At 45.3% G+C, this 17309-nt stretch overlaps 1 protein-coding gene across 1 annotated transcript in view; it reads left to right on the top strand.

Moving 5' to 3' along the window:
• Positions 1–17309, top strand: part of LOC124798953 — a 356047-nt gene that overhangs the window by 94032 nt on the left and 244706 nt on the right. Inside the window, exon 5 of the mRNA XM_047262487.1 lies at positions 7583–7698. Within this exon, the coding sequence (XP_047118443.1) occupies positions 7583–7698 (116 nt within the window). The remainder of the gene's footprint in view (positions 1–7582; positions 7699–17309) is intronic.

Here is a 17309-nt window from a genome sequence, read left to right as displayed (position 1 = left end):
GCGCGTCATTACTTCTCCTCACAGAGATCGAGCCCTTGCAACATTCATGTCGCGAGCGCAACTTCCCGTAGCGCTATGTGGATGTGCGTGACACACAGCAAGCGGCACTGCATAGTTCATTTTGTAATGGAATTTGTGAACACCTCAAAGGCGCCTACGGGACTCGGGAGGTCTCCAATATTCACCTCGCGCCGACTCGTCGCATTCCTCAGACACCGCTCCCCAGTCAGCGGGAGGGTCCGTGGAGGGCACACGTACGAAAAAGGAGGCCTTGTGCCAGGTATTCCTCCGCAGCGTGTGCGCAAAGCAAACACGCGAGGAACGCCCCCGCCAGACGATGATCTGCAAACACGCCAACCCCGGCGCGCACCTCTTTTTTCCCCTCGCCTCCCCCTTCTAAACGGTCTCACTCGCGCAAGTCACCTCTTTCTTTGTGACGCATATCTGACACAACCTGCATTCCACACAGTCTTCCTGTTCGTACCCTTCGCAAATATGTAACGCAAATTTCGTCAGCATGTACACTGGCTCTCTGCAGTTGTACCTCGTTCTTTCCCTTTCTCCATCTATTTATTTTGCATGCAAAACGTTTACGTGGTGGACGGACGTACGTGAATAATGATATTTCACATTAACAAACCCATAACTGCCGCCTACATCTGCATACACTGATAAGGCAAAAGACAGCGGAAAATGATCTCCTGCTGATAGCGTCACCGGCACGTGGTGTGCTAAGAGTAGTAAACTATATGATTCACAGTATCTGGTTACCTATTGACGGTCAATAATGTAGGGTGTGTTCATGGTAGGGTGTGTTCATGGGTTCATCTCATCTAGGGACACTTCAAGTGAAGTGTCTAAATGACTGTGGGGGCCAGTCATGTTGATCGCTTAGGTTCAAAGCGATGTCGACGTCATAACTGAAGGTGGCGTTCTAACTTATTCCAGAGGAGCTCCAATAGGTTAAGGCCGGAACTCTGAGAAGACCATTCCGTTTTGGGATGTTGTTTACTACATTTCACTGACTCAAAGACACTGCCGTATGACAGGGTGCTGGATTCTCTGTACTGTTCCTCTGCTCTACGCAGTACACTTTCCCAACGACAAAGACGAAATATATCCTCGAAATCTCATGTGACCAGCAATCCCAATAAAATAACCCAGAATTAATGACAGAAAATTGAAACAAAAAAATTTTCATATGTGTGTAAATTCTTAAGGGGCGAAGTTACTGAGGTCATCGGTCCCTAGAATTACACAAAACTTAAACTAACTTTTGCTAGGAACAGCATACACACTCACGCCCGAGGGAAGAATGGAACTTCCGATGGGAGGGGCCGCGCAATGCGTAACATAACGCCTCAAGCCGCGCAGCCACTCTGCGCGGCAAAATTGATACAAAAGCCGATATGTGACAGTAACCTCCCTTCCACGTTCAGCCTTTTCTTTAATGGAATAAGGAGCCACATCATATGCACATAAATCAGTGTCATACCGTAACATTACCTCCTCTGTACTTCACTGACTGTCAGCACGAATGTCACGTAAAGATTTCAAGGCATGCGCCAAACCCAAAGCCTTCCAGGGTGTAGGCTGATTCATCACTCCCAATCTCATTCACTAGATATCTGCTAGCATCACTGTGTAAAACTTGTAAAGCCCCGTTTAGCACTGATTATGTGCGGCTTAAGAGGAATTACTCCACGATTGTACTCCATTTCTTTTTAACTCCATACGCACAGTCATTGTTCTAGCTGGACTGGTGACAGCACTTTGGAACTCGAAAGTGACTTCTTCTGTTGATTTCACGTAACCATCCTCCACAGTTCTCGACGGTCCCTGTTAGCCTGTACATTACATCTGCCTATTCGTGGTTTAGATATGGTTGTTGCTTCGTATTTGCATTTTACAGTCACATTACCGAGAGTCAGCTTCGGTTATTATGGAAGGGTTGATTTGTCCGTAATGGGTTTGTTACTAAGGGAGCAACCAAAGACTACTCTGTTCAAAGTCACTGAGCTGTCCTCACCGCTCCACTCTGCCGCCTCTCTACCTACAACACAATCCTTCCACCTCTGCCGACTCTCTTGATATCCATTGGTCATTTCCGTATTACATGCGGCTTACGGATTCTTTTGATCAGACAGTGTGTAAAGGAAGAAAAGAGACGAATGAGGATTCAGTCATAATTAGAAGTACAAATTGTTGTCTGGTGCATGGGACGGAAATTTCAGAAACGGTTAAAACTGGTTGGTTCTTCTCGTGAGACGTCGATTCCATCAAAGATATCTGGCTGATGGACGATGCAACCACGAGTAGGCGACAAGGTGTTCTACGTCCACGCCTCATGCTCAGGTCGCAGGTTTCAACCGCTCTGTAAAGCGGAATAGGCGGCTATAGCTGGCAAATCTGGAGTAGAATGCTGGTATAGACACAAGTGTTGTGGAGCAGACTGTTTAGCGCCCTTCGTTGAAGATGGAGCTCTGCTGGAATCGACCTCCTACGTGTTTCCATTTTCATCGAACTATATTAGCAGTTACCGGTAGCATCGCTCCGTAAAACCTGTAAAGCGCCGTTTAGTCCTGACTATGTGTGGCTTAAGAGGAGCCGAATAATCGAGAGTGGAACGTTCCTTAATGAAGACGTGTAGTTTCTTGTTACACCAGGTCGAGTCTTCCGTCGATACGCCGTCAGTCAGGCGACCGCCTGCACGAAACATGCTCGAAGACACCATACCAACCACGAAGTATATGAATATTATTTTAGAGCACCCTTCATGCTTGACGTCTTGCCCGATGGTTCCAGCAGGAGCGGCTGCACCTCCCCCCCCCCCCCCCCGTCCACCCCCCTCCATCCGTCGGAGGTTCTAGTCCTCCCTCGGGCATAGATTAACTAGTGCGGAAGCCTAGGGACCGATGGCCTTAGCAGTTTGGTCCCATAGTCCTTACCACTAATTTCCAAATTTTTCCAGCAGGATAGCTGGACGTGTCACAACGCCAGAATCGTGTTCCGGTGACACGAGGAGCTTGACAGTGAATACACGGCGACATCTTGGCCACCAAACTTTACCCATCTGAAACTAGTGAAATACATTAATAAGGCGTTTTTCCCGCCATTTTTAACCGTGTTCCACGCAGTTGTTTCAGAACGAAGTAGAAACAGCGTCAGCCATTTTCACAGTATATGTTATCAGAGTGACTATCACATACACAGCGCAGTATAAGCGTTCACCGAGTCTGCCACTGCACACTGGATTTCAAATAAAAATTACGTAGCTATAGTATTATTAAGAAAAACGTTGATGTCTGTTAACATATTAGAATATCTTAAAGTTTCATTTGCAGTAGCAAAAGTAATAAGATATGCAATGCGTCAGTAGGACCTACTCCCAAGAGCTTAACTACACCAGTGTACGTGTGCTACGGCTGCTGACCAATAATTGCGTTTGTGTTTGTATATATCAGGTTTATTCCTATGATGACTGAAGTTCTTTTTATACTCAGTCAGAGAGATACCTGTATATTAACAAACTATAACATTAAAAAGTTCTAGGGAGCTTACACTGCCGTGTACCATTTGCATAAAAATTACTGTTCATATTTCTCTCGAACTATATCCGTATGACCATTGGTGCAAAGCTGTTCCCTAATCTTCCCCATACGCCAGAACTCCAGAATTACAAAATAGTTTCAAGAAAACCTCGCCTATCTTCCAAAAGGTTTCCTCGGCATGTCTGCCACATTTTACTGTGATAGGATACCTATATGTGACGAACCTACACGTGCCTGAGCGTCTCCTGTCATGTCTACTCATGAAGAAATGGAAACCAAGGAGCAGTACTCGGAAGCTGGGAGCCGTCTTGTACTTGATCAGGCTTACAGATAACTACTTTTCCCCAGAACCATCCCAAAAAATGTCAGTCTTGCAATTAGCTTCTTTCCTCCTGATTTTATTTGTTGGTCTCATTTCTGCTCGCTTCTTAGTATTACCACTCTATGTTGAAACGTGTGATGGACTTCGATAATTTACCACTAATCTTGTAATCGGATGTTTTCGGCTCTTCCTCTTGCATCTGTTCATATTTTAAGAGCGGTCATAAATACCAACAGGTGGTAATTTCGTCCAACTCTCGCTGCATTTTCTTACGATCTTTCTCTTCCGACTGCATTTCTAACTAATCAACAGCATCGTTAGCGAACAATCTAAAACTGCTGTTGACCGTCTATTATAAGTACTACATGTATATTGACAACATCTGTAGTTCTGTTACGGTTCCATAGAGAATACCCGATATTTCTTTTACTGTGTGATATAACGTACAGTGTTCTATGAGTCAAAAATTCATCAGGCCCGTCTCTTATCTGTGGAGATACTCTGTATAATGAGATATTAGTCATCATATTACAATGTTGTAAAATGTCGAAAGGCTTTCGAAAATATAGACTTACGAAATGAGTGTCCAACTGTATTTACAGTTTGCTTTACCTGGTACCTATTAACCAAACGTGTAGTTTGTGATGTCTTGTGTTATAATCACTGAGCTTTTGTATTTATCCAACTTCCATTTTATCTCTTAAGAAAAACATACATGCATCCTCTCTTACATTTTTGATGACCTTTTTGCTCTCGTTTACCATGGTACCTGCAAGTACGTGCCGAGTAAATGGATTAAGGATAGAAAGACCCACGCGGTTTCATAACAAAATTTGTTAAATTCTGGGAAAACAGATATTGTTGGACTCTCGGTGCAATAAAATATAACAGAAATGTGGACACACAAACGTTAGTAGAAATTCCTGCGTCTGTAAGAATGACGATGCGCGAGGCACACAACTTCCATCGTCACATTCTTGCGAGAGATCTTGTCGAGAGTCCTATGAAACTCTGCTCCTATGTAGTATCACTAACTGCTTTCAGACGCTTTCAAAACTCATTCATACAGGCTGATCGTACAGACGAACCAAAGGTTAATCGTCACAGATCTGCGTATGGAGGACCTAGAAGTAGGCACCCCTGTCGGTGGAAAGCAGTAGAATAATAGATTAGATGGAATCCCAACTCAGTTTTACGGAGAGTAGTCTTTAGGACTGGCTCCATACTTACATTATATTTATCATGAACCGCTTGCCAAGCGAAAGGTCCCAAGTGGCCGGAAGAAAACGCATATAAAAATAATACAAGGACGGATCCGCAAAGTTACAGGCCGATATATCAAAGTCTATTTGCTGCAACATTATTCAGCTTGTGTTCTAAATTCGAATACAGTAAGTGTCTTTCACAGATAAAGGCTTCTATCCGTAATTCAACGTGGATATAGAAAGCATCGATCCTGCCAACTCATCGAGACGTTTTCTCACGTGATATCCTACCAATCATGGATGAATGGCAAGAGGTAGGGTCCCCATTTCTAGATATCCGGAAATCGTTTGACAAAGTGGCACACAGCCGACTGTTAGTTGAGGTCCGAGCATACTGAACAGCTGTGGCTCGACTACGTTTTAAGCAACATAACCCATTACGTTGCTCTGGGCAGCAAATGATCGTGGGAGACGAAACAGAGTCAGTAGTGCCCCAGGGCAGTGTGATAGGACCGCTTTCGTTCTCTTCATACGTAAATTCTCAAACGGATGTAGTGAACAACGATCTGCTACTGTTTGCTGTAGTGTACAGGAAAATATCGTCTGAGTCACTGTAGAAGACTGCATGTGCATTTGGACAGAATTTCTACCTGATGTAATGAATGAAAGTTTACTCTAAATGACGATAAATTAATTCACATTGGTAGGAAAACCATATTACAGTTTTCGAATAAATTATTAGTAGTATGCTGCTTACACATTCAAGTCGATTATATGTCTAGGCGTAACGTTGCAAAGCGACATGGAACGAGAACAAAGTCGGTTCGAGGGAAGACTACAGTACGGGCAATGTAATTGATGATGATAAACATAAGGCCGAAATACTAAACCTAGCTTTCAAAAACTCGTTTACGGTAGAAGACTGCAGCACCATTTCCCCTTTCAATTATCGAACAAAAGCAAGGATAGCTGACATGGTGTTTAGTGTATCTAGGATTGCAAAACAGTTAAGTTCCTTAGACGCCAGAGAGGCATCTGGCCCAGACGGTATCCCCGTAAGATTTTATGTTGACTATGCTACAAATGTAGCTCCATTCTTATGCATCATCTACCAGAGATCATCGGAACAGTGGAAAGTTCCACAGGACTGGAAGAAGGTCCAGGTCATAGCAATCTATAGAAAATGGTAGAATATCGGATGCACATAAAACGGCCAATTTCACTGATATCGATTTGTTGTAGCATCATGGAACACATTTTGTGTTCAGACATAATGACCTATATAGGCTCTGAGAAGCTCATCTGCAGTAACCAGAACGGTTTTAGGAAACAGCGGTCAGGCGAGACAGAGCTGGCCCTCTTTGTGCATGCTATACAACAGGCTCTAGATACCGTCTCCCAGGTTGATGTCATATTTTGCGACTTTCGAAAGGCGTTCGACTCAGTTCCGCACTGTCGTTTTCTCCAAAAAGTGCTCGCTTACGGCCTATCCGATGACATATGCGGTTGGATAGATAGTTTTCTAACAGACGGAGCAGTATGTCGCCCTGCACGGGGTGACTTCAACAGAAACGAGTGTAACTTTAGGTGTTCCCCAGGGCAGTGAAATAGGTCTGCTGCTTTTTACGATTTACATAAACGATCTGTTTGATGGTATTGACAGCGGCATTAGATTGTTTTTGCCGATGATGCTCTAGTCTACGGGAAAGTAGTATCACACGAAATTTGTGAACAAATCAATGAGGATTTGCAGAAAATAAATGCGTCTTGTAATGACTGGTATTTATCTCTCAATATTAGTAAGTGTAATCTGCTCCGTATAACAAGGCGAAAATCCCCATTAATGTGCGAGTACAAAATAAATGCCCAGTCTTTGGAAATGGTAACATCCGTCAAATCTGGGTGGGACTATTCGAAATGATCTCAAATGGAATGATCAGATTACACAAGTAACGGGCAAGTCGAACTCTAGATTTCTGTTTATTGGTAGAATCCTGAAGCTATGCAGTCCTTCAACAAATGAAATAGCTTACAATACGTTAGTTCGTCCAGTCTTGGAGTATTGTTCGTCTGTATGGAAACCTTACCAGTTGGGACTGATTCAAGAGATTGAGAAGGCCCAAAGAAGAGCGGCTAGATTCGAGACTGGTACATTTAGAGACGCGCTAAACGCAAGGGGCTGCTCACTAAGTTACCACCAACTTTCATATCGCGCAATGATCACCATTCAAAGATAAGGGTAATTAGAGCTCGTATTGAGGCGTTCAGACAGTTGTTTTTCCCTCTCACTATCCGCGAGTGGAACAGACGGGGGGAAATATGGCTTTGGCGCGAATTATGCTCTCTGCCAGGCACCGCGTGGTGGCTAGCGGAGTACATACGTATATTTAGATGAAGAAGATTAGTAGGTGAGATTTAGCCAGTTGAGGAAAGTATAAGCTCTGTCTCTGTGTAGCAGGTAACGCGTTTGCCTGGGGAAAAATAGCCCTCACTCCGTGTTGCAGGATTTCGGACCAGACGCTGCGGTCGCAGTTCCTGGCTTACTTCAGCTTCACGCCTTCCAACAGCGCACAAGCCGCCGGCTTTCAGGCTCGCGGCGGGCGCAGGATCGAGCACACCGGTGAGTACAGGTAGACGTGTGTTCTCCATCTTTTAACGTTCTGCTGCTTTGTTGGCACGTTATAGAGAGCGATCCAAAATACTTAGGACTTGAATCGATGTTGTAGCATTCGTCTTCAGTCCGAAGACTGGCAGCTGTCCCCGCTATTATCTGTCTCTTCATCTACCAACAGCTACTGCAACCTTCATTTATTTCAAACTGCTTATCGTATTCATCCTTTGGTCCCCACCTGCAAATTTTACCTCTCACAGTTCTGTGCATTTCAAACTGACATTTCATTCATGCGTCTCGATTTGTTCTAGGAAGCTATACCCTGTTTAAGTCAAGCAGTGACGTAAAATTCACCCTTCCCACTGCCACCACTTCGATTCCGTAACTCTTATCATTTAATCAATTGACCCATCTGTTCATCACCATACTTACGTAGCGCCAAGTTCCAAAAATTTCTACTTTCCTCTTGTCTGAACTGCCTATCATCCTCGTCTCACTTCTATACAAAGCTACACTCCAAACTAATATCTTCGTGGAAGACTTAAATTTATATAAGATATTAGCAAATTACTCTTTTTAAGAAACGCTCTTCGCGCTATCTTTATTCCGCATTCAGTATTCCTTCTACTCCAGCCAACATCAATTATTTTACTGTCCAAATAGCAGTACTCATCCACTTCTCTTACTGTGTCATTTCCTAACCTTTATTTCCTTCATAATATCCTGATTTAATTCAAGCACATTCCATTATCCTCATTTTACTTTTATTGCTGTTCATCTTATAACTTCTAATCAACATGTAATCATTCGGTTTAACTGCTCTCCCAAGTCTTTTGCCATCTTTGAAAGAATTGCAGTGTCATCGATATGCTTCTCAAATGGTTCAAATGGCTCTGAGCGCTATGGGACTTAACATCTGAGGTCATCAGTCCACTAGAACTTAGAAGTACTTAAACCTAACTAACCTAAGGACATCACACAAACCACGCCCGAGGCAGGATTCGAACCTGCGACCGTACCAATCGCGCGGTTCCGGACTGAAGCGACTAGAACAACTCGGCCACCACGGCTGGCGACATGCTTCTCCCTCAACTATAATTCTTATTGCAAATTTTTATTTGGTCTCCTTTACTGCTTACTCAATGTACGGACTGAATACTGTGGGCCGGCCGGTGTGGCCGAGCGGTTCTAGGCGCTACAGTCTGGAACCGCGCTACCGCTACGGTTGCAGGTTCGACTCCTGCCTCGGGCATGGATGTGTGTTATGGCCTTACGTAAGTTAGGTTTTAGTAGTTCTCAATTCAAGGGGACTGATGACCTCAGATGTTGAGTCCCATAGTGCTCATAGCCATTTGAACCATTTGAATACTGTAGTGATTAGGCGACATCCCCGTTTCATTCTCAACGACTGTGTTGCAATTGTATCCCTCGAGTCATATAACTTCAGTCTGGTTTCTGTCTTATATCTGCGCTACTTTCAGCGTATTCCCGTCAACATCGTCACATTCCTCGTCTAACTGTGTAAAAATGTTATAAATGTAGATGGGGCTTTCTTGTAAGATAAGTACTAGCAGAAATATATACTACCTCACGTGTTGTTACATCTCTCCGTCTACCAGGTTTTCCATTTTCTGTAAATAATTTGTATCGATACTTTGCAGTCACGAATTATTATAAGGGTACTTGATAACATACGCACCTGTCAGCACCTACCTGCTTTGGTGTAGGAATTATTACGTGGTTCTTGAATTCTTAGGGTGTTTTAGCAGATGGAATAGTTTTGTCACAGCTGCCTCTTTCTGGGATCCCAGTAATTCACAGGGAATGTTGCATTCCCTAGAGGTCTTACTCGACTTAGGATTCTCAAGGACAAAGTGGTGTAAACAGTAAAACTGTAGGTAAAGTTAGGTGCCACAAACTTAAAAGTTGATCTCAGAATCAAGCTTTAGTAAGCCTGGTCCTATTCAGGATCCTCACCTGATCATTTTTCGTTAGAGAACTGTGTTCGGAAACGGTGACGTCAGGTGATACGAGGTCCTGAGAAAACAATGCGCCTGAGGCACTTTTTTATAACTGCTTCTGTTTCACAACAAACAGCTGCCGGCCGCACCGGCGTTGGTGATTCTGCCTAGACAAACAACATCCATTTTCTTTATTTTTCTTATTTATTTATTTGCTCTTTTTTGTATCATCAGTCTTCTGACCGATTTGATACGACCCGCCCACGAATCCCTCTCCTGTGCCAACCTCTTCATCTCAGTGTAGCATTTACAACCTACGTTCTCAGTTATTTCCTGGATGTGTTCCAATTTCTGTTTTCCTCTTCAGTTTTTACCCTCTGTATCTCCCTCTAGGACCGTGGAAGTTATTCCATGTTATCCTAAGACATGTTCTACCATCCTGTACCTTTTTCCTGTCATTGTTTTCCTTATATTCCTCACCTCACCGATTCTGTGGAGAGCTTACTCCTGCTTTGCTTTATCATTCCACCTAATTTTCAGCGTTCTTCTCTAGCATTACCTCTTTATTCCGGTTTTCTCACAGTCGGTGTTTCACTACTACGGAATGTCCCTTTTGCTCCGTCCGTCATGCGTTATTTTGTTGCCAACTTAATTTACTTCTTTATCACTAATCCTGATGTTTCTCGCTGTTCTCATTTCTGCTGTTTCTCGTTACTTTCGTCTTTCTTCGATTTACTCTCAGTCAATATTCTGTAATCATTAGACTGTTAATTCGATTCAGCAGATCTTGTAATTATTGTTTACTTTTACTGAGGACAACAGTGCAATCAGTGAATCTTATCTCTTATATCCTTTCAACCTGAATTCCGTCATTGCTTCTTCAATGTATTGATTCAACAGCAGGAGAGAAAAACTATGTTCCTATTTACGCTCCTTTTATTCCGAGCATTTTTTCTTGGTCTTACACTCTTATAGTTTCCTCTTGGCTCCTGTGTCTGTTGTATATTATCCGTCTTTCCCTATGGCTTACCGCTATTTTTCTCAGAATTTCTAACATCTCGCATAATTTGACTTTAGCAGGTGAAATACATAAAAAATACAAAGCGTATTAGCACAGGCATAGAAGGGATTCCTTGTCAAGAAAAGCGTGCAATATCAAATCTGAGAAATAAATTTTTGAGAATATAAATTTGGAGTATAGTATTGTCCATATGTGAATCATAAACTATGGGACAATTGTAAAAGAGGAGAATCGATGTTTCTGAGATGTGGTTCTATAGAAGGACGTTGAAAATTAGATTGAGTATAATGATGGAGTTCTCCTCAGACTCAGTGAAGAAACATATGATAAACAATGACAAGAAGGGACAGGGTGATATGACGTGTTCTGAATAACTTCCATAGTACAAGAGGCAGTTGTAGGTGGTAAAAGCTGTAGAGAAAAACAGAAACTGGAAACATCCAACAAATAAGAACATAGGCCGTAAATGCTACTGCAAGATGAAGAAGTTGCCACAGGTGAGGAAATAGTGGCGGGCCGCATCGAACCAGTCAGAAGACTGATCAGAAAAAAGAAAAAGAGCTGCAATAAAATTGTTCTTAAATGGCACATGGTGGTGGTTTTTCACTGACGAGGGATGAAACTTATCTGAGATGGAAACCTCAATTTTTCATAGTTTGTGGTTCCATGTAAAACCTAAGAATAAAAAAAAAACAGCGTAATATTTACACAGTATGTCGTAGTTATTGACAGTAAAGAACATCTTAAGTAACCATCTTATCCCACATTTTTTCGTAAGACATGAGAAGCTGATTTGAAAATCCTTGCGACCGGTCCGACTTAGTGGGGTACAAATTAATTCATCAGAGAAGATCAGTTGCTTAGATTTAAGTGTTTTGTATATTCCAACATTGTCACGTAATCGCATCGTCAAAGACGGACAAACTCCATGTGATTCAAGATACGTCCATGATAACATGTCCTGGACGCAATTTTCAAGAACTAGTGATGCTTACTGATGAGTCATATTTTAAAAGGAAAGGTATTTCTAAACTGCACTAAACATGTATAGGATATTAAAAATCCATATGCCAATTTACATTCTGGCCACACCTGCAGGATATCATTACTGGGTAACATACGTACTCAGACTCTATGTAAGGCACGCAGGGTTTGACTTCTGTGGAACATCATGTTGTTCTATCGCGGTTCCGCGCTGGTAAATTGTACCTGCGCAACGTGCCTCGACGCCTCGACCTAGCTTATGAGGTTGAGGGTTTTGGATGGGGATCCCATGTCTACTGAAATGCGCGCTCAGTTGTCTGCATGCTTTCATGCCTTTACCCAAGAATTTACGTAAAGGATATTGTGTACTCAACACCAGTAGAAAGAACAGATGAGCTCACTGGGGGAATCTCACCATTTTCACTACAATAATTAGCAGTCTTTCAGAGTAGGACCAAATATGGTTCGTCATTGCACACTTAGATAAAAAAAATCATGGGGTACAGACATGCCCGTGTACAGATGACGGCAGTATCGCGTTCACAACGAATAAAAGGGCAGTGCATTGGCGGAGATACCATCTCTACTGACATGATTCATATGAAAAGGGTTCCGACGTAATTATGGCCTCACGACAGAAGTTAACAGACTTTGATGGTGGTGGTGGTAAGTTCCTATAGGACCAAAAAGTTGAGGTCATTTGTATCTAGGCCTACACGCCACTTAATCCAAGTTACACTAACTTACGCTAAGATCAATGCACACACTCATGTCCGAGCGAGGACTCAAACCTCCGACGGGGTGCAGCCGCGTGAATCGTGGCAAGGCGCCTAAGACCAGCAGCTACCCCGCGCGGCAACAGACTTTGAAAGTGAATTGGTAGTCGGAGCTAGACCCATGGGACATTCCACTTCGGAAATTGTTGCGGAATTCAACATTACGAGATATACAGTGTCAAGAGTGTGCTGAGAATATCAGATTCCAGGCATTGCGTCTCACCTCAGAATACGCAGTGATCGACGGTATTCACTTAACGACTGAGACCAGCGTAGAGCTGTCAGTTAAATACGAGTAACTGCAGAACTCAGTGTGGGACGTACTACGAACGAATCCATTAGGACAGTGCGGGGAAATTTGACGTTGATAGACTAAGGCAGCCAATGACCGACGAGGGTGCCTTTGCTAACAGCATGACATCGCCTGCAGCGTACCTCCTGGGTTCGCGACCCTATCCGTTGATCCTGGGCGACTGAAAAAACTGTGACCTGACCAGATGAGTCCCGATTTCAGTTGATAAAAGACGGTGGCAGGGTTCCAGTGTGGCGGAGACCCCCATGAAGCCATAGACCTATGTTGCCAACGAGGCACTACGCCCCAATGGATGGTTGGTTGGTTGGTTGTTTGAGGTTAAAGGGACCAAACAGCAAGGTCATCAGTCCCTTGTTTCAAATAGACTCCATTCTGCTAACGGGACATCTCAGTATAGTCAGAAAAATAAAACGGATAAAGGGGAAACGTAAAAGGGCAGTCACGATGTCATTAGTAAAAACAAATGAGGGAAGTTGGCAAGAGAACGAACCCAACACTATGCTGAAACAGCATAGGCAAGACCACCTGTGACTTAAAAGGTACAACTGCTATAATGCAGAAAGTACGTATGGGAATAGAAAAACTAACCAAGCCTTAAAAAGAAGGGGTAAAAACAGAGTAACAGGGAAAGAAAAGAGGATTCCGGTCAGGGAGGTGAATCGGGAATCTCTGAACACTGCCTACAGTGGGAGACACCCAAACACTCACCGCCCTGCCCCAACACCAGAGGGAGATTAAAAACTTTAAAACTGAGAATAAAAACCACTCTCCCGGAGGAAACCTAGAACCAGAGAGACCATCCGGGAATCGTCAGCCAACATCAAAGGTAAAGTGTGGGGGAGTCTGTACTTAGCACGCAGAGCCAAAAGAAGGGGGCATTCAACCAAAATGTGGGCCACTGACTGGAAGGCTCCACAACCACATAGCGGGGGTGGCTCATCACGCAAAAGGAAACCATGGGTCAGCCTGGTATGGCCAATGCGGAGACGACACAGTGTGGTCGAGTCCTTGCGGGAGAGGCTAAAGGAAGAACGCCATGGGCCTGTATTCACCTTAATGGCACGAAGTTTATTAGACAGTGGAGTAGCCTCCCAAGAATTGGCCCATGACTGTGCAAAGTGGGATTTGATGTGAAGCCGTAAATCCGCTGCAGGAGGGGTTACGGAAAACGGGGGGTAAGTAACTGCTCCCCCAGCCAAACGATCAGCGAGCTCATTACCCGGGATACCCACATGGCCCGGGACCCATAAGAAGTCAGTGGAACAAGCAGCACGGTGAAGATCAGCGAGATGGTCATGGATGGCAGAGACCAAGGGATGGCGCGAAAATCACCGGTCAATAGCAAGAAGGCCACTCATCGAGTCCGTACATAACAAAACGCGGTTGTGTTGGGATTGTTTAATAAAGGTAAGGGCCCGGGAAATTGCCATCAATTCCGCAGTAAACACCCCACATGTAGGTGGCAGCAGATGATTTCCCGTTCCAACAGAGGACGTGAAGGCATACCCAACATGATCAGCAGATTTAGAGCCATCAGTGTAAAAAATAACAGCATCCCGAAACTCCCATAAAATTTGGCGGAAAAAGGTACGGAACACCACCGGGGGGATGGAATCTTTCGGTCCGCGGTGGAGATCCATCCGAAGTCGAGGCCGAGGAACTAACCAAGGAGGGGTGGAGGGGAGGGAGCGAGGAAGACAGGACAAAGAAGGAAGCCGAAAATCACGGGTAAGAGACGCAAGGCGCAGCCCAACCGGTAAACCCGCCCGAGGGCGGGAGTCAGGCGGGCGACGTCCATGGTCTGGGAATAGGATAGAATAGGAAGGATGAGCGGGAGAAGAACGGATAGTAAGGGCATAAGACACCAGAAGCTGGGACCGCCGAACAGAAAGGGGGGGGATCCCAGCTTCAACCAGGAGACTATCAACAGGGCTAGTAGGGAAGGCACCGGTGGCCAAACGGATACCACGATGGTGGACTGGATCCAGCACGTGCAGCGTGGAAGGAGCAGCTGAACCATAAACTTGACAACCATAGTCCAAACGTGACAGAACTAGAGCACGATAAAGACGGAGGAGGAGGGAACGGTCCGCACCCCAGGAGGAGTGGGCAAGGAAGCGAAGGACATTGAGTTTACGGAAACATCCTACCTTCAGGAGTCTGATATGGGGCAGCCAAGTGAGCTTGTTGTCGAAAAGAAGACCTAGGAAACGAAACTGTGGAACCACAGGCAATCTTTGTGCAGCGAGATAGAGCTCTGGATCAGGGTGGACCGTAGTACGGCGACAGAAGTGGACCACCCGCGATTTTAAAGGAGAGAATTGAAACCCGTGGGAGAGGGTCCATGCAGAGGCACGCCGTATAGCCACCTGGAGCTGCCGTTCTGCAGATGGCATCGAGGAGGAACTAACCCAAATGCAGAAATCATCCACATACAGGGCAGGGGCGACCAAGGGACCGACAGAGGCCACAAGTCCATCGATAGCAATGAGGAAAAGAAGGACACTCAAGACAGAACCCTGTGGGATGCCCGTCTCCTGGGTCCGTGGAGAACTAAAAGCAGTACCAACTCGAACTCTGAATGACCGATGGATCAGGAACTGGCGGATAAAAATCGGGAGTGGGCCCCGAAGACCCCACTGATGAAGGGTTAGTAAGATGTGATGGCGCCAGGCCGTGTCATAGGCCTTGCGAAGGTCAAAAAACACTGCAACCAAATGGCGGCGCTGGGAAAAAGCCTGCCGAACTGCGGATTCCAAGCGAATCAAATGATCGATTGGAGATCGTCCCTCTCGAAAGCCACACTGGTAAGGGGACAATAGATCCCGAGATTCGAGGACCCAAGTGAGCCGACGGGCTACCAGCCGTTCAAGTAACTTACAACCAACATTGGTCAAACTAATTGGCCGATAGCTGTCAACAGATAGGGGGTTCTGACCAGGCTTAAGGACAGGAACCACAATGCTATCCCTCCACTGAGAAGGGAAGTCACCCTGGAGCCAGATACGGTTAAACACCCGAAGAAGATGGTGCCGTTGTGGAGCACTGAGATGTTGAAGCAGCTGGTTATGAATGGAATCTGGGCCAGGAGCCGTATCATGAGAAGCAGATAGAGCAGAAAGAAATTCCCATTCAGTGAAAGGTTCGTTGTAAGATTCTGACTCACAAGTGGTGAAACATAAGGTGACAGCTTCAGCCTGCTGTTTTTGATGAAGGAAAGCAGCTGGATAGGAGGCCGACGCTGATGCCACTGCAAAATGGGTCGCAAGATGTTCTGCAAGAACTAATGGGTCCGTACAAATGCCATCTGGGAGGTGAAGGCCTGGGAGGGTGGACTGCCGATGGCAACCTTGGAGAGAGCGAAGTGTAGCCCATACCCGTGACAGAGGGACAGTGGAACCAAGGGAAGAAACGAATCGTTCCCAACATATCCGCTTGCTCTGTTTGATTAAATAACGGGCTTTAGCGCGAAGGCGCTTAAAGGTAGAAAGGCTGGCTACAGATGGGTGCCTCTTAAAGTGTTGCAAAGCTCGACGGCGATCACGGATGGCAATGGCAATGGCCGTACTCCACCACGGGACTTGCCGACGACGAAATTGTCCAGATGAGCGCGGGACAGCAAGGTTAGCAGCGCGAACAATCGCGTCAGACACGTCACGTAGGACGTCATCAATACAACCCGACAAAGAGGGAGAAAACTCGACCTGTGCAGTATATAGAGGCCAATCGGCGCGGTGGAAAGACCAACGAGGTAACCTCTCCATCGGGGAGCGGGAAGGGAGCGTGATAATCAACGGGAAATGGTCACTATCACAAAGGTCGTCGTGTGGCGACCAGTGTAATGAAGGGAGCAGAGAGGGAGAAGAAAGAGAAAGATCAATGGCAGAAAAGATACCATGACCAGCACTGAAATGAGTAGGGGAGCCATCATTAAGAAGGCACAGGTCGTGGTCTGCAATAAATTGGTCGATAAGAAGACCTCGTCTAGATGGAAAGGCACTGCCCCACAAAGGATGATGAGCATTAAAATCCCCAAGGAGGAGGAAGGGAGGAGGAAGTTGCTGAAGAAGGGTGGTTAAGGCAGCAGGTGTAAGAGTCCTGTCAGGAGGGAGATAAAGATTGCATACTGTGACTGCAGAGTCTAAGTGGACCCTAACAGCAACTGCTTCCAATGTAGTTTGGAGAGGAATCCACGTGCTAGCAATGTCTGTACGGACCAACGTACAAACGCCACCAGAAGCCCGCAAGGGTCCGACCCGATTTCGACAGAAAACACGGAACCCACGGAGGGTCGGTGAGTGAGCATCAGTAAAATGAGATTCCTGGAGAACCACACAAGCTGCTGAGTAGGACGAAAGAAGGGATTTCAATTCCGGAAGGTGACGATAGTAGCCATTACAATTCCATTGGAGAACCACAAAACGATGGTTTAAATGAGGGCTGAACACGCTAAATCCAGTCATACCGCCGGGTCCCCACCCGTCACCGACAAGGAGGGGGCGACATCCATAAACGACAGGTCAGAATCCGGTTGTGAAGCCGGGGAAGGGACCTCCGGTGACACC

The sequence above is a fragment of the Schistocerca piceifrons genome, chromosome 5 (genome assembly GCF_021461385.2).
Source record: "Schistocerca piceifrons isolate TAMUIC-IGC-003096 chromosome 5, iqSchPice1.1, whole genome shotgun sequence".
Classification (NCBI taxonomy): Eukaryota; Metazoa; Arthropoda; class Insecta; order Orthoptera; family Acrididae; genus Schistocerca; species Schistocerca piceifrons.
The sequence above is the reverse complement of the archived record's forward strand: the minus strand, read 5'-3'. Positions and strand labels throughout refer to the sequence as shown.